Source organism: Guillardia theta, assembly GCF_000315625.1.
Source record: "Guillardia theta CCMP2712 unplaced genomic scaffold GUITHscaffold_67, whole genome shotgun sequence".
NCBI classification, from domain to species: Eukaryota; class Cryptophyceae; order Pyrenomonadales; family Geminigeraceae; genus Guillardia; species Guillardia theta.
Window position 1 is genome coordinate 339,467 of NW_005434607.1, and position 24,197 is coordinate 363,663.

The 24,197-nt window shown below is 51.1% G+C and overlaps 2 protein-coding genes across 2 annotated transcripts; one reads left to right on the forward strand and one right to left on the reverse strand.

The window, feature by feature from the left end:
* Nucleotides 1–22: 22 nt before the first annotated feature.
* On the reverse strand, nucleotides 23–21,362 carry GUITHDRAFT_142776 (hypothetical protein; the record flags this gene model as incomplete). Its single annotated transcript, XM_005827393.1, has 29 exons — nucleotides 23–4,302; nucleotides 4,356–6,270; nucleotides 6,362–6,578; nucleotides 6,755–7,629; nucleotides 7,683–11,363; nucleotides 11,413–12,081; nucleotides 12,140–17,713; nucleotides 17,800–17,877; nucleotides 17,900–17,995; nucleotides 18,135–18,239; nucleotides 18,314–18,393; nucleotides 18,496–18,619; nucleotides 18,672–18,730; nucleotides 18,782–18,842; nucleotides 18,866–18,947; nucleotides 19,000–19,050; nucleotides 19,104–19,180; nucleotides 19,234–19,269; nucleotides 19,309–19,352; nucleotides 19,454–19,556; nucleotides 19,601–19,670; nucleotides 19,716–20,012; nucleotides 20,392–20,422; nucleotides 20,546–20,624; nucleotides 20,763–20,884; nucleotides 20,931–20,980; nucleotides 21,029–21,105; nucleotides 21,153–21,193; nucleotides 21,323–21,362. The coding sequence occupies 29 exons, from the start codon at nucleotides 21,360–21,362 to the stop codon at nucleotides 23–25; spliced, it is 19,014 nt and encodes a 6,337-aa protein (XP_005827450.1).
* A 778-nt stretch (nucleotides 21,363–22,140) lies between these two features.
* GUITHDRAFT_142777 (hypothetical protein) lies at nucleotides 22,141–23,529 on the forward strand (the record flags this gene model as incomplete). The annotated part of the gene is made up of 9 exons (XM_005827394.1): nucleotides 22,141–22,148; nucleotides 22,202–22,256; nucleotides 22,309–22,361; nucleotides 22,415–22,461; nucleotides 22,506–22,549; nucleotides 22,654–22,807; nucleotides 22,861–23,234; nucleotides 23,306–23,407; nucleotides 23,446–23,529. The coding sequence occupies 9 exons, from the start codon at nucleotides 22,141–22,143 to the stop codon at nucleotides 23,527–23,529; spliced, it is 921 nt and encodes a 306-aa protein (XP_005827451.1).
* Between the last annotated feature and the right edge of the window lie 668 nt (nucleotides 23,530–24,197).

Below are 24,197 nucleotides of genomic sequence, written 5' to 3' on the forward strand. Positions count from 1 at the left end.
TTCAAGATTACTAGCTATCAGGCTACTCGATGATGGTCAGACGGTTTCCTGTTGCCAAGTACTCGAGAAGGGCCTGGCCTATCAGACCCATCTCATCATCCGTGAGGAGCTGGTCCCAGATGTATATCTGTGACAAGGCGAAGTCTGATTCTTCATTAGCAGCTGTATTCACTGTCAGGTATGCCCCTCCTGATCCTCCTCCCGCTATCCCAGCGCTCTGCATCGTCGTGCTGTTGCCCAGGGCTCGTTGTATGTTGCCTGGTGTGTTGTTGTCGTTCTTCCCGCACATCACCAGCCATGTTTCAGTGCTCGAGCTGCTGAGGCTGACATTCGCTTTCCATCCTTCGTAGTAGGCAACGCCGATCATGCCGTCTGCATGCCCATGGAACCAGCTCAGCACCGAGGGGTCGGCGGTCAAGACCTTCAGCTGGGAGGCACCGGCGTACCTGGAGACGGAGCAGATGGTGAACTGGGATGGTATGCTTCCGTTGGGCCACCTCATAACGCTCGCTGTGTTGCCGGAGACGAAGGACACTTGTGCGTTAGCACCGTTACCACTCTCGAAGCCCGTTACAAAGGTGCCGCTCTCGCATGTCACCGAGTCCTTGACCCCCCGCGATTCTTTCCAGCACTGAGTGCTCAGCGCGTCGAAATCTTCAGCATGGTAGATGCCCCATGGCTGCTTGTCCTGGATGACTTGAGCTGCAAGAGCATAGGCCGTGCTGGGATAGTCTGAGCCCAGTGAAAGGTAGTGTTGCTCCATATCGAACGATGTGAAAGGAAAGTCATACACGCGAAAGTCGTCGAGATAGCCGTCTAGTGGTCCATCTTCAGTCCAGTGCGACTTAGCAAGGTACAGAGTCCTCAAAGATTGATCCACAGACTGAACCTCGTTCGATATCTGATTGCTGTAGGAGAGGTATTGAACGGAGTCAACCCACACTTGCACTGTACTGGGATATGCAGTCGAGTTCGAATCGACCGAGTACACTACATGATGCCAATTCCCATCTCTAAAGTTGTTATCTGTCAACATTCTAGTCGCTGGCACTGTCCCTTCGTACAAGTCAAAACTCAATTTCCCTGTGCTCGGCTCTGACAGGCCGTCAAATCCAACTGCGATGTTGTTGTCAGGCGCTCCAGCTCCGAAGTCGAACAGCTTCGCGTGAACGCTGGTGTTGGGCGATGCTTTGAAACTGAAGGAGAAAGTTATTCCACTCGTCCGTTGGACCTCCGCATAGTCAAGGGTCTTCGGCACAGTCATGTACTCCTGTCCAGCAGAGCTACTGAAAGCTGCAGCCTGCTTTCCTTTGTTCGAGAGCGTTGACCCAGTCGCTCCAAAGTTTGTCAGAGTGTAGCCGTTGCCGGAGCTGTCGTTAAGGAACTGACCGGGTTCGAACTGGTAGCTCAGGAGCGGTTGGTACGGCAGGCAATCTTCGACGCTGCTCTTCCCGGTGCCATTGGAGGTGGTTAGGGGAGGGCATCGAGTGCATGGCGAGCTCACAAGGTCTATCGAGTAGTAACCGACGACACAAGCGTCGCAAGAAGTGATAGACTTCAACCCGGCTTGACGAGTAGTCGTTAAGTTCGGACAGGACTTACATGGACAAGCAGTGCACACGTCGAGATCAAAATAGGACCCCACGTCGCATGAGCAGTTGTACTCGGTAATGATTTGTGTAACTAAACATTTTTGCGACCCTGTCACTGTTTTGCAAGAGTTAGAGCTGGTGCAATCTGACTGTTGCGTATCAAGAACGAGTGAACCCGTCTCAACAGAGAAAGTAGAGTTGCCTGCAACAAAAACGAGTTCCCCAACAGCACCGTAACTGTTGGAGAAGAAGGAGTTCCCTGAAACAGAAAAGATAGAAACTTCAGAGAGGAAAATTGCCCCACCGAAACGTGCAAACGAGTTTGAGATATTGCTATCCGCAAATGAAACAGAGGAAGCCTGAACAAAGAAGGCTCCACCGGAGTTGAGGTACAAACTTGAAGACAACGGAATAATACTACAGGAATCAAACAGTGAAGACGAAACAGTAACCCACGAGTGACCTACAATGGCAACACAGCCACCAAACGAGTATGACACACTGTTGAGGATACTCGAAAAGTACATGATCAAAGACGATCCAGACCCACTGTACACCGCCCCGCCCTCCTGCCCTGCCGTGCAGTACTCGAGTACGCTCCCCGTCGCCTGCACGCTCGACCCGTCGTACTGCGCGATGCACCCTCCCGTCGACCCCTCGGACGTGCCGTTGACGATCTTGCTGTCCTCGAGGACTACCTTCGACTGCCCGGTGCTGTACACTGCCCCGCCCCCTCCTACCGACACGCATACCTCTACCACGCTCCCTGTCGCCTGTACGCTCGACCCTCCGTACTGCGCGATGCACCCTCCCGTCGACCCCAGCGACCTTCCTACCGAGATGTTGCTGCTGCTCAGCACTACCGTCGAGTTGCCCCCGCTGTACACCGCCCCGCCCTCCTGCCCTGCCGTGCAGTACTCGAGTACGCTCGCCGTCGCCTGCACGCTCGACCCGTCGTACTGCGCGATGCACCCTCCCGTCGACCCCTCGGACGTGCCGTTGACGATCTTGCTGTCCTCGAGGACTACCTGCGACTGCCCGGTGCTGTACACTGCCCCGCCCCCTCCTACCGACACGCATACCTCTACCACGCTCCCTGTCGCCTGTACGCTCGACCCTCCGTACTGCGCGATGCACCCTCCCGTCGACCCCAGCGACCTTCCTACCGAGATGTTGCTGCTGCTCAGCACTACCGTCGAGTTGCCCCCGCTGTACACCGCCCCGCCCTCCTGCCCTGCCGTGCAGTACTCGAGTACGCTCCCCGTCGCCTGCACGCTCGACCCGTCGTACTGCGCGATGCATCCTCCCGTCGACCCCTCTGACGTGCCGTTGACGATCTTGCTGTCCTCGAGGACTACCTGCGACTGCCCGGTGCTGTACACTGCCCCGCCCCCTCCTACCGACACGCATACCTCTACCACGCTCCCTGTCGCCTGTACGCTCGACCCTCCGTACTGCGCGATGCACCCTCCCGTCGACCCCAGCGACCTTCCTACCGAGATGTTGCTGCTGCTCAGCACTACCGTCGAGTTGCCCCCGCTGTACACCGCCCCGCCCTCCTGCCCTGCCGTGCAGTACTCGAGTACGCTCGCCGTCGCCTGCACGCTCGACCCGTCGTACTGCGCGATGCACCCTCCCGTCGACCCCTCGGACGTGCCGTTGACGATCTTGCTGTCCTCGAGGACTACCTGCGACTGCCCGGTGCTGTATATTGCACCTCCGTTGTGAAAGGACAGAGTGGAGTTGATCGTACTGAATTGCATGGTTACAATTGACATTCCCTGTAGATAGTATGCCCCGCCTTTGTTTTCAGCCGTTGCCATTGTGATGATAGTGTTGCTTGTGAATGTTTGTGATTTCTCCGTGCTGTAGATTGCGCCCCCCAATTTTGCTCTGCAGTTCTGTAATGTGCAGTTTGTGAGATGGAGATGTGCACCCTGATATAGACTGAAACATCCACCTTCCTGGACGATGAAGTCTCCGGCATCAATGATCAAGTTGGAAACATAAACTTCTCCCGTGTAGATTCGAAGGAAGTGAGTCTGATTGACGCAGGTCACTGAAGTGCTGTTTTGCACTGTCCCTATCCTCATGTAACGGTACGGGAATGAGAAACCACATGTGTCAGAGTATACTTCATCCAGAAACAAAATTTGAATGATCCCAGTCAAATTCCTCCTTAGCCTAGCGTTCCAGTCGTAGATCGTATGCAGGCAGATGATCGTGCCTGAGTTGTCATATGGAATCACAAACGGAGATGAGGCAAAATCATTTTTGGGAAAGCACTTATCGTAGACAAGATACTCGCAGATGTGATCAGGGCACAGATGGTGACAGAAGGTATTTCCTGTAGTGTTGTAAGTCCCCATTGTTACTAGACATGGGGTACAGGAGAAATTTCCAGCCTCAGATTTGTAATAGTCTACAGGGCATTCCACGCATGTCCCTTCCATGTCATAAAACCCAGGCTTGCAGACGCAACTTTCCATTCCTAAAGCACCGCGGAGTCGATTCGATGTCATGTTTTCTGGGCACGAAATGCAGCTTCCATCTGCTATCTTCAGAGAATTGTCCGAGTATGCGTCAGTTGGGCAGGGAATACATGAAGGTTCTGTCAAACTTGGAAATTTCTCCAGACCTATGTAAGTCAGGTTGGAGTTCAAGTTCCAGTAGATATGCCGAAAGGGAGAAGTAGCGATAATCCATTCCTCTGCAATCAAGGTGAGCTATTCAATGCTACAGTGAAGGAGAAAGCAAACTTACCGAGTCCATACGACATGCTGATGCTTGAAAAATTTCCAAGTTCTCTCTTGTTGTTCAGGAAATCAACATACTGTCGCAGCGACGAAATCACAGCCAATTCTTCATCAAATCTGTCGAGTCGTCCCATCGCCATACCCAGAAACAAGGAATTCTCTAGAGACAGGGTGTCTGGGCTGTCTGAATACCCGAAAACGATATCCTGACTTCCGAACTCCTTGGCTGAAATCAAAGTTGTGCGTACATAGTCGATGATTGCATTCGAATCTCCTAAATTTCCTGATTCCACGAAGAACAAGGCACCGAACACTTGCGCCTGAAGGGTATCACAGGCATCCAGCGTCTGATCAACCTTCTTGAAGCATCTTTTTTCGGCGTCCCAGAGTCGTAGTATCGTCGCGTTGAGTCGCTCCAAAGTCCACAGGATACTGGGGTCCGCAGTAGAATGGAAGCTCTCCCGAAGGGCGAAGAAGCCAGGAATCATATTGTGAACGGTACAATACTGCCGAGAATCTTTGAGAAACTCACAGGATTGTAGAGCCTGAATCAACCAAGGGATCAATCGTTCGACAGATGGTGTGAACATGCTAGATTTGAAGATGGCGGCATGAAGAGCAAAAGCATACAAGCCGCTTGCTGTGGAGTAGAGCTGATCCTGGACTTGTTGGTCATAGCTCGAGAAAAATGATGTGTTCAGTTCCCGTACGTAGTAGGAATCTGCAAATGGCCAGAACGGTCCAGCATAAATCGCCTGTTGCTCTATTCGATTCTCCAACTCTCGAAGCATCCCTTCAATTGTTTCATTGGTGTCCTCTCCCAATCCTGAAAGCATCAATGCTGTCACTCGGATCGAAAGTCGACTTGTTGGTAGGTCTGAGTAGTTAGAGGCAGAAAGGTTGAAAACGAAGTCTGAATACCACTGCTCAGACTGCAGCTCGTCGTACTGGAATGTCATCTTCCGAGTTGGGGCCTTGGGAGCCAAGCAAGCGTACCCGTCAGTTGCTGAACAGCCGGACTCGCATCCTCCTCCAAACTCTGGATTGCAGTAGTGCCACCTCCAGGCTGGAAGGATCGTCGTGAAGGCAGAGAACTTGAGCAGTTGACACGAGGTCCACTCTAGCGGAGCATTGTATACATAGTTGGTGTTTGACATGCGCCTTGAGAGAATGCCTAATGGAGGGACGGACGGGAAGAAGGTGGAAATGTTGGCCGCGACGCCCGGTTGCACTGATTTGACAGATAGCATCTGAAACTTGTAAGACATCCATGGGTACCAGGAACCCATGGCAAAGCTGACGCTGTAATCCACACTGCTGTAAGAGCCGACGGTGCTCTGCTTGAAATCTCCTGTGAACACTTTCAGGAACGATTCCTTCTTGGAAGTTCCCAACAACCCGCTGACTCGAAAATTGATGTCGTTCTGCAGAGGGAAGTTTGACATCAAATAGGACGACAAGTAGCCGTCCTCACTCTGCTCAATCTCACTGAAGTCGAACTCATTGAAGATAAAATGTGTATCGATCGCCAGGTCTCCCTGAGTTGAGACTGGTCGGATTCCCCTTGCAAGACTGAGCCTGTAATCATAATCACTTTGCATGTAAGGATGCGCAATAATGTCGTGAGTGCCGTCTGCTCTGTCTACCATGACCCAGAGCTCTACGATCGTGATGTTTGCGAATTTCTCCGGTTTCGAGATGATCTCATAACCGGAAGCCTTCTCTTCGAACCCCAGCGTCAATTGAGATCCAGCAAGTGCATACAAGTTGGTCCCCCTGTATAAGCCCTGGAAGGGTGGGTCTGAAGGGATGGCCTCGTGGATCGATACGAAACCTTTCGGCTTCGCTCCATCCTCCGTGACAGGGTTGCTCCTCTGCCTCCATATGTTGTAAGCCCAATCCCCGAGCTCTGGCCAAGAAATCTGCAGGGCGGCTATGAGTTTGAGAGTTACAAGCAAAAGTCAAGACAACCTTGAAAGTGAACAACGAATCGCTCGATCTGAATGACTCGACCTGCTTCAACCTGCTGAAGGAAGAGGAGGATATGTTGTCATCGTTGACACGATCCAGCCACGTCAGTGGGTCGTAGACCGGAAGGGATGAGTCAATCGTTTGCCTGAACATTAGCATCCAAGAATCCTTGCAGTTCTTCAGTGTGTTTGCAGGAGGCTGTTTCTGCAGGTACAAGAAACTTGCGTCCATTGCGACGATTCCCTCATGTGACGCTGCCCTGTAGCAGAATGGTGAGATATGCCACAAAGGTGATGATGGCAGTTATGATAATGACAAGGCTGTAGGCAATGATTCTATTGATGATGATGATGATGCTGATGATGCTGATGATGATGATGATGCTGAAGATGATGATGATGCTGAAGATGATGGCGATGATGAAAGTGCGACTACCTGCACACTGCAGTTGATTCATTGTAGACGCCGTATCCTCGACAACCGTGGACATCGATGGAAGCATGGTCTTCAACCCGGAGATCGATGTTCGAGAAGATGATGCTACCAGTCCTTGTGCTGGTGGCGTTTCCACTCACGTTGTACCTGTCCGCAGGAGACAGGATGTTGCAAGAACTGTCAATACCAAAGTTTGCAGTCGAGTTCAGATATATCGCGCAGATGGACATGTTGAAGGAGAGCAGAAGGGCCCGTTGTCCCCCAATGGTAATCAATGACATCTGATCCACAGCTAAATCTCCAGTTCGCTCCTGAGAAACCGAAGTCTGATAGCTCTCGCAGGGGAGTGTCAAATTTACATCTCCTGGACCTGTACAGAACAGGTTGAGGTATCCTACTGGATTGAAACTTGTCTCGCTCTCGCGGATGAAGAGCATTACATCATTGGTGGAAGTTGAAAGTGCAATGACATCAATCAGAGTGGACGGATTCTCGTATTGGAAGGTCGCAATATCTCTGATGTCGAAGTCAACTTGGATCAGCGGCTGTGAAATCGCAGTGCAGGAATCGAATCGAAAGATACTCGAAGAGCTGGAGGAAGCAGACGTGAGGGCGACGTAGTCCACGTTTCTGATCTGCATGAAATGGACTTTGTTGGCAGCAATGGTTGTTGTCGACCATAGTTGAAACTTGTCGTTCTTGAATTTGAGTATTTGAACATCCACAGCTGTAGACACAAACAAGAAGTGAGTCCCGTGCGTTTGAGCATACGTGACGTCGTAGATCTCCGCCTTCATGCTCAGCTGCTGCATGGAAACAAACTCCTGTATGTACCACTTGAAAATCTCTAGGGTAGCACCATTCGACTCCATAGCCTGCACCAACAGATATGTCACACATTCACACGTCAAGAAAAATGTCAAGGCACCAGGTAAGGAGTCGTGTCGAGGACGAACAAGGACGACGCTTGAGAGCCGTTCATCCTTCGATGGAGGATCAGCTGTGGAGTTACGAAATCGAGAATGAACAGCTCGCTGCTTGTCTTGGAGCGGCCGAAGACAAAAGTTCGATTGGAAATCTGAAACCAGGAGACAGACTCGGTCGAGTTGCTCCTTCCTTCGGCGATCAAGCTGTAACGAGCGAGCCTCGTACCCATCTTGTATACTGAGATCTTTCGATCTGACTGGAAGTCAACAGCAAAATCAAATCCAACAATGAGAAAGTTCTTGTAGTCATTGCGAATGTTTGCTGGAGGTATCCACGTGGATCCTGGAGAGAAGGCAGTCGTCAAGGAGCATTCCTCGTAGAAGAGATAGCACTCGGAATCTGCCCTCCAAAACAGTGCTTTGCACAAAGATTGTGATTGCATACATTTTTTCATACAATCTTGCACGTCCTGCACATGAAGATATTCTGGAATGGACTGAGAGCATACAAGGTTCGGATACTCCATCCAACTGTCATGCTGATGACATCCTCCAGGGCAATGAACGACGTAAGATTCATTGAGATCCTGCGTGACGAAGCTTGAAGGCTTGCTGTCACAGTGCAAATACTTGACATCGAGCTCAAACAATCGCCTTGCAGTTTGGACGGGTTGGACGCAGAAAAAATCGAGGAAGTCACAGGAGGCGTTCCTGGTCTCAGAGCTGGTGAAGTATGCGTACGCCTGCTTTGTGGACAAGAATGACTGGTCAGGGATCACCACCATACTTGCATTGATGACGTGGCATGCCTCCAATGACTGCGAGAACTGCAAGATGTGTATGACATCAAAAGATTCAGTAACTGTTCCGACCTGGTCGAACCCTTCTGTCTGCACGATCTTCAAGATACCCATGCCACCGATCCCAATCTTAGATGCGACTGGAAGAGGAGAGTTGAGAACGAAGGACAGGTGCATCTGAACGTAAGAGAGATTGTTGGTCCATGTGTTGAGCTTCACTTTCAAGCTCACGATCTCGGGTTGATGATATGCTATTGAATCTGTTTTGAACATGTCAAGCGTCGCAGGTTCCATTTTAATCCAACTAGTGTTGAGACTGCTCTTCATCTCTATGGACACGTTCAAATTTGCCAGATCGAAACAGTTCGATTCCAGAGCGAACGTGAACGTGGTATTCTGATTTGCCAGGATCGGGAAAGGAGCAGAAAACACAAGCCCTTGGTCGTCGAACCAGCTCGCAAAGATCGTTCTACTGACGACCATCTTACCTAACGCGTAGGTACCGAACGAGAGGTTTAGACTGGTAGAAGTTTGCCTGTACGCCACGTCCAACCCCTTCAATGTGATTGCAGAGTTGTTTGGTAGGTTGACGCTCGGTTGAAGGGTAACGTAGAAGTTGGTCCTCCCCGCTCGTATCACTTGCAAGTCTCGACGGACCCATCTTCCGACATTCCTGTTCCGCTCGATGAAGTACCGATCGCACTTAAAGACCATCGGATACTCCACAGACAAGAATCCAGTCCTCGTATTGTTCATTCCGATATCCGCCAGCTCAGCCGTGATTAACATGGAGAGGTTCTGAGCTGGGATGGAGCTGGGACCATTGGTGACGATGAAGTTTAACTCCATCATTCCAGCTGGAATGTTGCTTTGCGCCTTTGACTGTAACGTCAAGACTTTCATATCATTCGACCAGAACGCCTCTTCGTCGAACACACTGCTGTTTGGTCCGCAGACAGTGACGTTAGGAGCAAGATCAAGGAGCTGGAAGTCATGTATAGCAAAAGAGAGGCGCTGGAGAGCTTCGGGAACGTGGACGAATAAGTTGAACTGTATGCTTGCCAACGGAGAGCAGGAGGAAACGACCACATCCGTTAATGCGGGAAGACCGGAGCATGCCATTGCGCTGCATGCGATAGAGTTGTGGTGAGTTGCAAAGGGTCCATAAGTGACGCTGTCTTTGACAAGATATGTTTCCAGCGACGGAAAGTTTGCAGAAAGATGATACGGAGGAGTGAGAACAATGTAGGCCGACAGGTTGAAAGTGTGTGTCTGATCAGGGAGAAGGCAAGTCGAGACTTGTACCTTCAGAATTCTTCCGACCTCATTCCATTCAACCAAAAACTCAGAAGTACTGGTCGACGCGTCGAGCCCCAGAAAGCCTGGCAAGACAAGTAGCAGTTGATCTCCGGGCTGCAGATCGACGTTCGATTGTATGGCCAATTTCAGCTCGTTGAACCCGAACGGCTCTCTGACCTCCATTGCAACCTCCGAGCGAAGGAGCTGGGGGAGGTCGTGCGAGTTGAAAACTGCAACTTCAGGAATGATGACGTCACCAAATCCTCTGGTAACCCCGGTAATCCTCACATCAATCTGGTTGGCTGGCTGGATCCTATCGGGATTTCTGACGTCAAACTCTAGCACGACGACAGGGTCTGAGATGAAAAAAGCATCCCCTGACGGCTCTGGGAAGATCATAAGGATACCGTCGTCGTTCCAGACACCATTCCAAGAGGTTCGATTGTCCTGTGATCGCACCACTACTATGTTGTTGCTGGTCAAGCTATGAAAACCTCCAAGTCCAGACAGAATGATTGAGAAAATGCTCTTGTCATCTCCGATTGGAGAGTTCAGCGCGATGCTCATAGTAAACTTGTTCACTCGGCGACATAAGGAGGTTTCCCAATGCACTAGGACATTTCCGATCCCGCCTGTCGAGTCGCACGTGAAGAGGTTCGCCTGGATCTCAGCTGGACCTGCCATCGTCACATTCTCAGTCTGAAACGCCCGGACTTGAACAAGGGAAGACTCGAGCATGGAGGGGATATGATTCTTCGCCTCAAAGCCGACGACGAGCTCCTCCCCCAGCTGGAGAGCTGAGAAGGGCCCGACTTGAATCTCCTTCTTGTACGGATCCCACGAGCCAGACACCTCAAAGGCCTGTGTGTTGCCGATCTTGACAGAAGCAGGCGCGTAGAGGAACCAATCATCATGAGACAGAGTAGGGATAACGATGGACAGGAAGAAGTCTTGGAGAGGGTAAAGGTTGGGGGAGACAGTGATAGAGACGTAGTTTGAAGCTCCGCAAACGGTCGATACAGGGCAGGCACTCTGCTTGCACAGAGAAGAACTGAAAGAGAGGAAGAGGGAGTTCTGAACGACCTTGAGCACTCTCCCTTGAGGAACCAACATCAGGTTTGTGACGTCAGCATTCTGAAACTCGGCAGACACCCAAGGGATCACTCCTTCCGAGGCCTCTAGCCCGTTGGTCAGAGTGAAGGAGAAGACAGTGTCCTCATCGATGGGCAGGGAGGACGGGGACGTGAGCTGGAACACAAGATTTCCCTGAGACTGTGACCACCACAAGGAGGTGTAAGAGAACCATGGTGAAGAGTCTGAGACAACGACGTCCCCGTCGGGAGTGAGAGATGAAACAAGGCCGGAGACTGTCAGGTTCAAGGCATTTTGCAGTTCGAAGTTGGGCCTGAGAGTGACAGTGAGGATGTTTCGACTGCCAGCTATGTGATTGCTGTGCGTGATTGAGCGGACGATGAAGGTGGGAGCATAATGTGTCGAGCGGATGAAGAGTTCGCCCTCGTCAGCAAGAGGATCGATGGAGGCTCCGTCGTTCGTGTAGTGGAGTTTGATCATGAACCTTTTGACCTGTTGCCGCAAGTGAGATTGTGAAGCAAACAAACAATACAACTCTTACCATGTTGAGGTCAAGCGATACGCCCGGCAGTTTGATGTTCACCATCTGGACATTCTCGCTGTTGTCCTTCCAAACAATCATCCCTGAAGTTGTGAAGAAGTTGACCCCTCCGATCGCAGAGTCGTCCAGCGTTGACCAGAAGACTGCCACGTCACCCACTTTGCATCGATGGAGCTCAACGCCGACTGAGATGAAAGTCTCATCCTCAGGCGCGTAGATGACAAGGTCTTCCTGCCTCAGCCGCACGTAGCCCAGTCCTGCTGAACAGTCCACCACAGTGAACTTCTCCACGACCACCGAAGAGCTGGGGGAGCAAGAAGGCAGCTGGTGAAACGAGCGAGGAAAGAGATGAGCTGAGAAGTTCAGCTGGACTGTGTTAATGCTCGAGGTCCATGGGTGTAGCGCTGCGTCAAACTCAACGGCCTTTGACCGCATGGAACCCCACGAGAAGGTCAGCCTGTCAAGCAAGACGTTGCTGGTGACATCGGCAATCTCAAGTGTTGACAAGACATCAACTTGCGATCGGAGGTACTCGAAGGAATCCTGCGTGATTGTGATTTGCACCATGGTCGAGCCCCCGATGGTAACGGAGGAGGAGCTGGTCTGCAGGGTGAAGCGGAAAGGAGAACCAGCAAGAACGGATTGTCGGAGCATCGTGACCCTGGCGACCTGGTAGGGGGAAGACATGAGCAGGTCCAGCTTCGGCTTGTTTCTGCTGCAGTGAGACCTCCCGCAGCTTCACAGAAACATCTTGAACTTGCGTCGGCATGACGTCAGAGGCAGTGAAGATGGAGATGAGGGTCCTAGGGTCATCGAAGGCAGGAATGGTGATGTTGTTCGACGCCAACGGGGTGTCGGATCCGTACACGTCACTGCCAACTATCTCATACCCGACAGTGAGCTCTGATGAGCTGCGCACGAGCTTCTTGAACGACAAGGATCCGACGCCGTCGCTCTCGGACAACTTTGAGTCTCCAAATGCCTGAAACAGACCTTCCCCAACATTCTTCGACACCTTGACAAACATGGAGGGAGTCAACACAGCCTCGTCTGTCGACACGTAGGGATTTCCCACCGAGAAATTCAACAGATTGTCACAGTACGAGGAGGTGGAGATATCGTGCAGGTGGATCGTAAAGTTCGCTTCAAACGATTCTCCACACATCTCCTTGAACAGCAACGGGATGAACCTTCTTGAGTTGTCACCGTCAAACCACATGATTCTCCCAGCTGTCTGCCCAGCATATAGGTCCCTCAGTCCCGGGCTCATGTCTATCTCATAGTCCACGATGAGAGGAGTCTCCGAGCCCGCCAGTCGGTCAACAGGAACAGAAAAGGCTTGCGGCGAATCAGGAGCAAAGAGGTATCTTTCCTGGCTGACAAGGATGAAGTTGGAGGCCTTTGCCGTAACTTCCCACCTGTGGTACTGAAAGTTGGTACAGGGACTTGGTCCATCAGCGACGATGAATACATTGAAAAACCGATCGCTGGTCTTGTCCCAAAGCGAAATGACCTTGGCCTCATGCAGGAGCTGCACCGAGGTGCTGGAGCACAAGGGAGAATAGTCCTCCTTCCTTGAAGATTCTGCGTCGTCCAGTGACAGAAACAGATCGTCGAAGCAACCAGAACCAGTTGACGACTGGTAGGCAGCGTTGTACAGTGAGCAGTCGGAGGCATTCCATGCTAACCAGGAGGCTGTAGAGATCTTGTCAAATACTTGACTTGAAGGAACAGTAATGTTGAGATGATCCTTGTAAATGATCTGAGCAGAAGCGATGGTGAAGGGAGCTGTACGTGAGTAGGACGGGAGATTGTCACTCCATGAGATAATCTTGACATCCACGTAGAAATCGCCCTTTGCAACATACAGTGATATTGATTTCCCGGGGAGAACGCTTGCATTTGAAATCAAATCAAAGGCCACATAATCCTGCATCTTGGAAGCTACATAAGGGCGTGGGGAGAAGAGAATCTCGTGCTCTAGGACGTTGAAAAATCCAACAGATTGATTCCAGGCCAACCAGAGATCATCATTGACGTAGTCGATCGCAAGGAAGTCAGCTGAGAAACTCTCGGAACAGTCAGGAGAAACCTGCAGGGAGCAGTTGTGAGCTGAGAAAAGGGCGAGCTGACAGCTGGAGGGAACAGCGTCATGAGAGAGATTAAGAGTGTCGAGACGCTGCTGCCCTTTCCCGGTGCTACAGCAGACATGGCGGGTGCTGGAGTACTGGTACGCCGGTCCGAAGTAGATCAAGGGATAGTTGGAGGGGTAAACACCCTCAGCTGAGAATGAAACTTGGCCCCTGTTTCTGATGTCATCGTCAACAACAACTGTAATGGTGTAAGAATTTTTCTCGTCGATGGTGGACCTGTTTGAAGCGTCAAGTGCTACTTTCATACATCTTTTCAATCGTCCATGAATGTAGCTGTTGTCTCCGTTGACTGTGACCTCAACGACCTTGTCTGACTTGTCCTGGTCTGTCCATCGCACCTCAGCATGTAAAGGCAAGTAGTCTGTTCCCTCGATCGCAGCGACTGTATCATACTCAAACGAGCAGCCTGACGTGCTAACTGTCACACTTAGCTCTCCATTGGCTCCCCCGATCCTCTGAACGGTATAGAAAATCTTCTGCTCTCCATTTGTCTCCTGCACGAAGTACGAGCTGCTGAAGATTCTCGCCTGCCCGCCTCCACTCACTCGCTCGATCATCACAACAGCTGACGTGCAGTTTCCCCCTCCCACACAGCCTGTCATCAGCTGGGGCTCCCACAGGGGATCAACCAGGTTCAGTCTAGCATCGAAGGATCTCACGTCGAACAGCTCGACCCCGAAGGCAAGGTGGGAATAGGAAGACTGCCAGGAAGTCTCATGCACTCTGAAGCTGATGTGCTTGTCCGTTGACTCTGCTTCACTCCACCTCAGCTCGCCGTACACTTCGTCGACAGCCCCTGCTGCTGCTGCGTTGCTGTAGCTGGTGGGCACGTAAGTGACGCAGTCCTGCTTCTGGCACGAGGTACCAAGATAGCTGGAGTTGCAGGTGAGGCTGGCATTGGAGCCTTGGATTGTGCCAAACATCGAGATGTCGCGGGAGATCTCCTGCTTTGGCATGTATATCCGAAACCGCACAGCAAGATTTGAATCTGCGCCGGAGATCCGGGACAAAGTCAAGGTGACCTGTCGCACGTCCTCGTCTACCCACAGGAGCGAGTCACGGAACACGATCTTGCCCTGCCTCGCAACCGTCTCCTTGAAGACAACCCGAACCGAAGCCACGTCGGGGTCTACCATCATCTCCCCCGTTGCGTTGTAGATGCTGATTGTCAGCTCGTTCAGCAGGCTGGTGTAGGTCGTCGAGCTGAGAACCTCAAGCTCGACTCTCTTCGCGCTCAGATCCTCCGCTCCCCACGTCAGCATCATTGTGGTATTGGCCACCTGAGCAGAGGACATTCGCGTCCGAACCCACACTGATGATGGTCCACTGCCAGCGCTCCGGTTGACGTAGAAGAAGATCTTGCTGACGTCATCAGGCACAACACCTTGGAAGGCCACCGGGAGGAAGAGAGAGAAGAGGCCTCCTCGCCCCAGCGACTTCACGATGAGAATGTCGGAGGCGCTTTTTTCCGGGTTCGCGTATCCTCCTTTTGCATTCTGCATCTTCAGTTGAATCCAGAAGAGGGCAGAGGTAGGAGAGGAGCAGGAAGTCACGTTAAAGTACATGGACTGGTTCACCATCACATACTTGCTCGCTTCGTCTCCAGCATCCCAGGACAAGGTCTGGAGGAAGGTGTAGTTTGAGGAACATGACATTCTTGTCTCGTAGTCCATCAGCACAATCGAAACTTCAACGCTGGCAGCGCCCATTGCACCTCCCACTCTGTTCACTTGCACTGCGATGCCCCCTGGCTCCGTCTCATCGAACCTGTACGACAGCCGATCGAACTCGAGGATTCCGTTCCCTGAAGTTGCCGATCGAAAGATCCTCACGACCGCGGAGCTCGTGGCGGCATCCTTCACTGCAGGAACTCCGTCCCTGACGTTTGCGAGGAACGCAGTGAACCGCAGGAACTGAAGATTAGGGGGGAAAGAAACGCTGTCAGGGATGATGACATTGACAGTTCGACTGCTGTTGTCCTGTCCGCTCCACTTCAAAACTCCTGAGGCAGCCAGGAAGTCCTGAGGCTCCTCCGCTGTGTCCCCGAGGAACCCGTAGGCTACAGAAAGAGGTCCCTGAAACCCGTTGATTCGCTCCACCCTGAGCGTGACATTGTGGAAATTGCTCGTGGAATAGAGGACATCGTAGGTTGAAGACGAGAACACAGCATGTCCTGAGATAGCATTGTCGTTGATGATAGTGAAGTTGAGGACCCTGTAGGCATTTTGGATCTGACCGCCAGCAGAAGATATAGAGACTGCAATATACGACGTGCTCTTGTCAAGACGATATATTCCATCATTCTTGAATTGCAATCGGACTGAATGTGTAATCTGCCCCGAAGAAATGTTCTCAGTGGAACCAACGGTGACGTATCGATCGCTGGATCCGACGACCTCAACAACTTCTGATTGTACCACAAAGCTCACATTGATCAACCTTGTGAACGATCCTCTCAACCAGAACTCAAGATCGAGTTGCTCCCGCGACTGCAGGACGTACAGGTTCGTAGGCATCAACCCGACAACGGCAGTCCCTGTGTACAAGGTCACGTTCGCGTATTTGAGATGCGTGCGACCCTCCGGGTCAATCCATTGTAGGACGACGGCGAAGGTCAAATCCCTTACTTGAGTCTCGTTCGCCGGGATCATTTGGAGGGGAATCAGTCTGTCAGAGCCATCGCTGGCGTTCCAGGTCAGTTTCCCACTGCTAGGAACGAAGTGACGGTCAGGAACTGCCGTTAGTCCGTCGACGCAGCAGAGAGTAGAGAAAGTAGCTTCTACAGCCATATCTGATGTATTGCGCATGACTACAAGGTAGAATTGATCTTGCAACCTGTTGAGATTGTACGAGACCACATCGTCCTTGAAGTACAGGGGCATCACGGATTCAAAAGTGCTTATGAGGACCCATGACCCACCGACAATCTGAGCCCCCAACACGAAACCAACGTGAACTAGAAAAGATCTCTCGGGGATAAAACTTGGTTTTGAGTCATGGAGTTCCACTTTCGCCACAGTTTCGTTCTGATTTAGCAGCCTGAAAGTCACCAGGTTGGTGCTGGGTCCATACATGTCCCAGTGCAAAATTCCATCTGTTCCCTGAAAGTGTACCCCATTCTGATAGGTCGCGCTCAGGAAAAAATATTTCGCTTGAATCTGGCCATCCACTCCAAACATTCTTGTAACTGAGATTTGAAAATATCCTGAGGCATGTTCGATTTGTGGACTAATCGTCAGATAGGTCGTATTGGAGGAGTTGACTATATCAACCCACAGGGTAGACTTTCCATTGTCTATGAGGAAAGGCGCAGGTAATCCACCAAGAGTACCACTGCATAGCCTGATAGCTAAGGACGTCTTCAAGAAGTACGACTCCTGCAACTTTACATTGATGACTTGTTCTTGCCCTTCTCCATCTTTCCACGAGAGCTCATGTGTGGCCGACACTCCCTGACATGGAACATCTGTGCTTGAGGGAGATCCAGCGAACACGCCCACTATCAGTACAAGGTCGCCAGCTGTGCCTTGAACACGAGATACCTTGACGTTCAAACATTTCTGACCGACTCGTACGGAGGTTTCATTCAGCTGGAACTGAACTCTCCCAGGAGATGCATCCGGGTCCAACACATAAAAGGAATGCCGGTAAAATGGATGAGGGGAGTATGAGAATTTGAGGTTGACAGTGATCTTATTGTACAGAAGTTGTGTAACGTTGTTCATAACCCTTGAGAAAGGTATAGAAATCCTTCTATCCATCCCGTCCCAGACCTCCCAGTTCACCTTTCCGTTCCAATACTTGAGATCTGGCAGAAAATTTGCGCTGAAGCCAGGGAAGACAGGAAGCCTCTGAACCCTCGCCTGGTCGAGCTTGAGGTACTGGAGGGACTCCTCCAGCCCCTCAATAGTGAACATGATGTCTAGTTTCTGCTGAAACGATTCAGACCGTCTCAACGTGATCGTGGCTTGGAGCGAGTCTGACGTGTCATAGAGCAAAGACTGCGGCTCAAGGACGACTATTTCGACACCTTCCCCATGGCACCACGATACATTGGGAGGACAGGAACCCGGTACATAACCCTGACACGCTGCGGAGCTCGGGGGGAAGTTAGATAAAGGGCAGACCACGTAGGAGGGATCAACTTCCTGTAAAGACAAGAACGTGAGATTGTGAAGAGAGAGAAGGCAGGATCAGGTTACACCAAGATCCCCCAAGCATGAGAAAGGATCACCTGAGAAAGGCCGACCTCCCACAAGGACGAGATTACAAGCAGAGAGAGGAACTTGTGCCGCGTCTCCATGGCTTCACACTGTCAGGGCCTCGTACTGCACCTGCTCTTCCTCTTCAATCTCCTCGTCCCCTTGCACTGCATTCACGCGTTGCCACCATGGTCGAAGCGTCACCAATTTGTCAAGAATTTTATATCGCTCCAAAAAAAAGGTCAAATCACCTCAATGTCTCCCTCATACAGCCCCAGGTCCAGGGGTTTCAACTCTGTTTCAACTGAGTTTCACTGAGGTTTTCGCCGCCGGGGGCCCTGCGGCGGCCCGGCCGGACTCGGCTCACAGTCAGCCTGACCGGATGGACGGCGAGGGTAGCGGAGCCTGACTGGGGCTCGCAGGCTATCTGTTTCAGTTTAAACCCTCGGAAAGCTCTGATACTATCACATTCCTGGCGCCCAGGCTCATCGTCATGGAGAGATACAGCAAGAAATCGTTTGAAATTGAAAACATTTATATTATAACCATACAGTCGTTCTTTAAAGATTCCCGCGCCGCAAACAACTGCCCAAGGTCTATCTGGGGCTCAGGAGACGCATATTCAGCTGCTCAGTCACTGAGCCATTATCAGCGTAAACAACTTTGCCAAGATCTGAAAGGAGCAAACAATAAGATGCCTTCAGAGCAGCGCCTTCACCCTCGCTCACCGATATCTGCATTCTTCCCGGTCTTGTGATCTTTCTTGATCCACGAAGTGGGCGAGTTCACTTTCGGGGTGGAGTTGTTGGATAGCCCAGTGCTGTACTCGACAGCCTCCTCGTCCCGCGGTCCCTTCATCGCATGATGAGTCGACTAAACAGTAATTCGTCTACGATCTTCTCACCTCTAGTGCGCATTCTAGACGCTCGGCAATCTTGCTCGGCACGGGAAAGTCCCGGGAACCTGTTCGCTCACCATCAATCTCGAGGCCCCATCTCTCTCTTTTGGACTTACACAGGCGGGAGTGAAGGGTGGTGCAGAACTCTACACTCCCCACAAGCCACAGGAGACGGATCTGACGGCAGCAGGATTACAGACCAGGTAAAAGCCTCCTTGATACTCGACAACCTCCATGGCTCCAACCCGAGGCTTGCCGTCCTTGATGATGAAACAGAGGTTCCTGGAATGAATCATTTGGTCAACGGACCACCTTACATCACAGTGGGTGTCACCAATGCGGATACAGAAGCGCTTCTATGGCATCACAGATTGTCATGTATAGCCTGTCGCCATGCAATCAGACAAATGGATTCATCGTCTGTCGAGTCTGCGCTACTTGTAGTATGGATTATCCAAGGGACTCTTCCCCGAAGTTCCGTTGTATCCATGTGTACAAAACTCGATTTCTACCGTCTGCGCCATGTCTCATCAAGAAAACAATCTTGACATGAAATGTCTTCACTCACCAGGATAGTATTGGCGTTCACGCGCCCCCTAGATAACTACTTCAGAATGTCTTAGTGGATCTGGTAAGGCATCACCTCAAGACGTGCTGTCTCAGCATGCTGAGCCCACCAAATCCAACCTGAACACTCGAGTGAGTTGGAATGAAGCAAAAGTGCTCAACATACACGAATGCCTCCTGATGGATCGAGCGTGTCCTTGCTGTAGAAGAACTCTCCGTACCTATCAACTCATTACCCACGCATCTCACCTTGACAATGACAAGGTACATGGAGCTTGGAAGAAAAGGAGACTTCGGTGATTTTCTGAGATGTTCTACAAGCTCCTGCGCTTCGGTTCAGAAGAATCGAAGGGGCTGCAGAAACTCACCTTGTCCATCTCTGAAGTGGTGACAACCGTTGAGTTGGAAAGGGCTTGCGACACTGAAGACCGTACAGATCTGTGAAAGCTTTGAATCTCGCAATCATCGCAAAGGTTTCCTCACCTTCTCGTCTGATACAACTCACTCGCATCGTCCGATCTACCACTGGTAGAATTCGCAGTTTGATCTAGCTCCATTGGGCCATTTCGCATCTTTTGCGAATCTTCCGAGTCCTGATTCACTTGCCCACTTGCGCTAGAATTCAGCATCTCCCCGCGTCTCTTATCATTTTTGTTGAGGAGCTCCTTGAAAGAAGCAAGCATCTGCAGATCTTCGTTGTTCATCTCTGAATCTTGAAGAGTCGAGTCCGAGCTCGTGGCAGCGTTTGCTCCACGTTTGCATCGATGAGTGAGCGTATCCCTGCAACAAAAAAGTCAGCAAAAATCGAGGTGGAGTAACATTCATTCCTGATCGAGCTTTTGCTTTGGAATATCGCATTCTCTGCTCTTGGAAATTGCTCAGGTGGGCCTGTGTTCAAATCACTTTTACTAGCACGGCGAGCTATGGGTCAAATATGGAGCAATATGCAAAGGAGATGAACATGTACAAAGCCAACATGGCTTGATATGGAACAATTTCCAAAAGGAATCAAAGGAAAGTTACCCGCGCTTGAAAGCGATCGAGGCGAGCTATTCGCTTCGCTGGTGTGTGGTCTTCTCGGCATGGGAGAGGGCGAGCGCCGTGAAACCTTCCTCAGAGATTTCTTCATGGTCTCAGAAAGATTTGCCGGGTCCGTGACCTGATGAACAAGGTGACTTTTGCGACCAAGGCTGTGATGTCTCATGTACGTTGAAGGAAGGGAGATCGAGCTCACGGTCTTCCAAGCTTCGGCTCAGCTGGAAGGAGGTCTAAGGTGGACGGAGGGGATTGAAATCACAAGGCTCCTCCAGTACCAGAGATCGGCTTGTTGACATAGATCGGTAGCTCGGTGCTCCAATTGAGCTGCAAGTCTCTGAAATCGTGAAATCCTCTCTGAAGACCATGTCAATGAACTGAATGAAATTTCGCTCTTATATTCCACCTATAAGTCCGTGAGAGGACTGGGCTACAAGATGATCGCGTCCTTGCCGGCTGCTCTATCGATCCCCACAAGGACATGTGGGGGTTCACCTGTCCAACGTTTAAACTCGAGGCCTCAAGGTACAGCTGCTCTGCTTTCAGAGCCGCCGTCCCCACCCGCCATTTGACAGAGTCCTCTCGCAAGCTGCTGGAGGTAAGGGTGGTGGATGCATCTTGGTTGAAGTGTCAGCAGAGACTGCAAGGAAGCTTGAAGCTTACAGGATGGCTGACGGGAAAACACTTCCATCTCTTCCTTCCTGCGAAGATCGCTGTTGACGATAATCTCAGGTCCGGACTTTGGAATCGTGACACGTCACCTGAAGTATGGGAACATCTTTTCAACGTTCTTAGCGGGTGATATGCACTTTCGGGCATCTCCAACATGCGACAACGGCTGGGAAGACATGTTAAATGAACGATCTCGATGATCCTCGTTCCAACCTGAGTCTTCCATGGAGATAAAAGTCTCTTGGACACAACATCTGATAACCGAAAAGTGATTCCCGGGTCAAGTTCAACTCTCAGAACAAGAGTTTGCAGAAGTCATTCCATTCATACGAATGTTCTCATTCAGTCATGGAGAGGTGAGCCAAACTTGCGTCCAACTTTACCTGGGCCTGCAGCAGAGTTGTTCTTGCTGCCGTTAGGCATGGTGAACCTGACAACAGCAGAGAGCAGATCAGTGCTCTGTCTCTTGTCCATCTAGATTCATCCACATGATCGTGATAGTCTATCAATCTCTCGCCACCTTCTCTTTCTCCTCTTCCTCCAATTCCTCCCCCTCCAGCTCGACCCCAATCCGCTCCCTTGCCCTGCTACCAGTTCTAATCCTGGCACATCCACAACTTCAACCATCGCCAATCTTTGCTTCCTCCTGTTCTTGTTCCTTGTTCCCTCCCTGCATCTTGGTATTCACACTGCACCTCCTCTGAATCTCCCTCTGCACCCTGCATTTTTTGTGATCGCAAACTGTCGGGATTTTTGCGTCGGAGGCACCTATTTTTGAAAATTAAATACAGAATTTGGAAAAATGTCTTCGAAAAGTAAATTTTTCTAAAATCAATTTCAAATCATTATTGAATTTCACATGCGAGAAAGGTCCTGTTGAAAATGGATCAGAAGTCCCCTAAAATTCAAACTTTGTTTTCATATTTGAACTTATTTCGAAACATTTCAAAATCGAGATGATTTACGTTCGGAAACTCAGGATCTCTGATCACTGAAGAGCAGGGCAAGACGAGCACGAAGCGACTGACGTGAAGGAGGAGGAGGAGGAGGAGGACGAGGACGACGAGGAGGAGGACGAGGAGGACGAGGAGGACGAGGAGGACGAGGAGGGAATCCTTTGTCCTCTTTCACGGACAGAGAGTTTCAAACTTGATCTGCCAAACTGAAACGAATGACGGATCCACCTGGTGTAGATGAAGCAATGCCAAGGTACGTGGACATTGGCATGGTCAAGTAGGCTTCAGTTACGTGACTTTTCGCAGCGAGCCTTTTGCTCTGAAGACCCCGCCTGAGAGGGCAGAAGAAGATCCTGTGCTTGTGAGCCGTTGTTTCTGACCTCGTGGTCATATGACTCTCGGAACGAATTCAGGAAGGTGAGGCGGTGCCAGCAGATAACGAGCTGGAAGGTGTCGGACTCGACGGGTAGCTCCTTGCAGTCACGTTCGTGTCAAGATTGACTTGTTTGCACTATCAAGGAATGTTCACAGCTCCGGCGAAGACCAGTCGAACTGCGCCCCCACAGGTACAGAAATCGTCGCTGCCGCATGATGACGGAAGTTCGTGCAGAAGAGAAGAAAGAAAGCGGGGGGCAGATGTCATTCTTGACGCCAGTGAGTGTAACTTGCAACCATCCCGTCGCTTCTTGTTGCATTCTCTGACGCGTCTGTTGACTCGTCTGTTGACTCGTCCTCTCCTCTGACTTCAATCCACCCAGGTTGAGCCAACGACGAGGGCCCGTCGTGTCCCCAAGAGGATAGAGTTGGATCAAGACTCCAGCCTGAGCGAAGGAGAGAGTCAGAGCTCTTCCCTCGTCCTGGACTGCGAAGGCAGCGATGACAGGCCGAGAGGCTCATCTACCTTATTTGTTGGTGAGCCTCCTTCCTAAGGACGCACGTATTGCAGCTCCTGACGTTTGGATCAGAGGTGAAGTGCTGGGGGCTGCCAGCCGGGTGGTCCTGCACTGCTAAGGTGTCGTTGAAGAGTGAGGGCCAGGATCCGTCAGATTCTGTTCAGCCAGACTTGAACAATCAGGGAAAGAAGGACGAGGATGCCAAGGTTGAAGGGAGCGAAGAGGATGCGAATCGACAGGGGTCCATGGCGGGAGCGCGATCTGGGCTGCACGACGACGATCAAAGTTCTTTGCCTGGTGAAGGCAAGATGAAGAGCGAGGAAGACGTTTCTGTGCATGGAGATGTCGAGGACGAGCAGGGCAAAGGCGATGAGGTAGGAGTGGAATCAGGAAAACCATCCAACTCTTCAGAAATTATCCCCGAGGTGTCACAAAAGACGTTGAAGGTGAGGACTTGGCTCATCCTATCAGCATGTGAAGTCTGTCTGTGATTTCCGAATGATGCGTAAGACTGCAGGTGAAAGGCAAGAAGACCTTGCTGAATCTAGTCGACAGCCATTTCGAGTTTGTTGCTCCAGACGGAACGCGCATGGGCAGTTTGGAAGAGGCAAACACCACCGTACCGACCACTTTGACATGCTAATGACATCAGTTCAGGTCTCTCAGTGGTTTTCTTCCCGACAAGATCTGGAGTATGACGAGGTCTGCAATCTCCCAGCAGATGCTCTGACAGCCGCCTGACGGGTTTTCACCCAGGAGGCCTTCAGGACGAGCTTGCAGAGGTGAGTAGCCCCGCGAGCTGCCCAGGCATGACTCGACCGAGCAGAAGCAAGGAGGACGCATACCACCTGCTCAAGGGCAAGGAGCGAAGGATCGCTTCCATCTGCCGATCAAAACAGGTCCGCGTTGATCCCTCCGGTCCCTCTGATCCTGACTGGCAGATGGACGAGCGGGATAGGGAGGCATTGCAGCTCATTATCGGTACTCACTTCAAGATTCTTTCGTGTCGCGGCTAGTCGTCTGCGCAGACGTCACTTTATCTTTTCGTCCCTGTCTCCATCACCTTCCTCGCATCCTGTGACGTTGGTTTTTCAACGCAGACACTCCTTTACTATGGTGTCGAGTCTGTGGGACGTTGCGCTCTACAGGTGAAGAGAGACGTTGATATCTTTGTAATCTAAGAATCGGCCAAGGATGGCAAGGGAGCACGTACGGAGAAAGGACGATCTGCGGGTCTGTAACATTGCAATGAGGGTTGAAGCTCTGACAGAAGGCTGATAGCCTGTGTGATTTCTTTGTACGGTCTAACCGGTACGATGATGACGATGATGATGATGATGATGATGATGATGATGATGATGATGATGATGATGATGATGATGATGATGATGGAGATAGGAGATAACGAG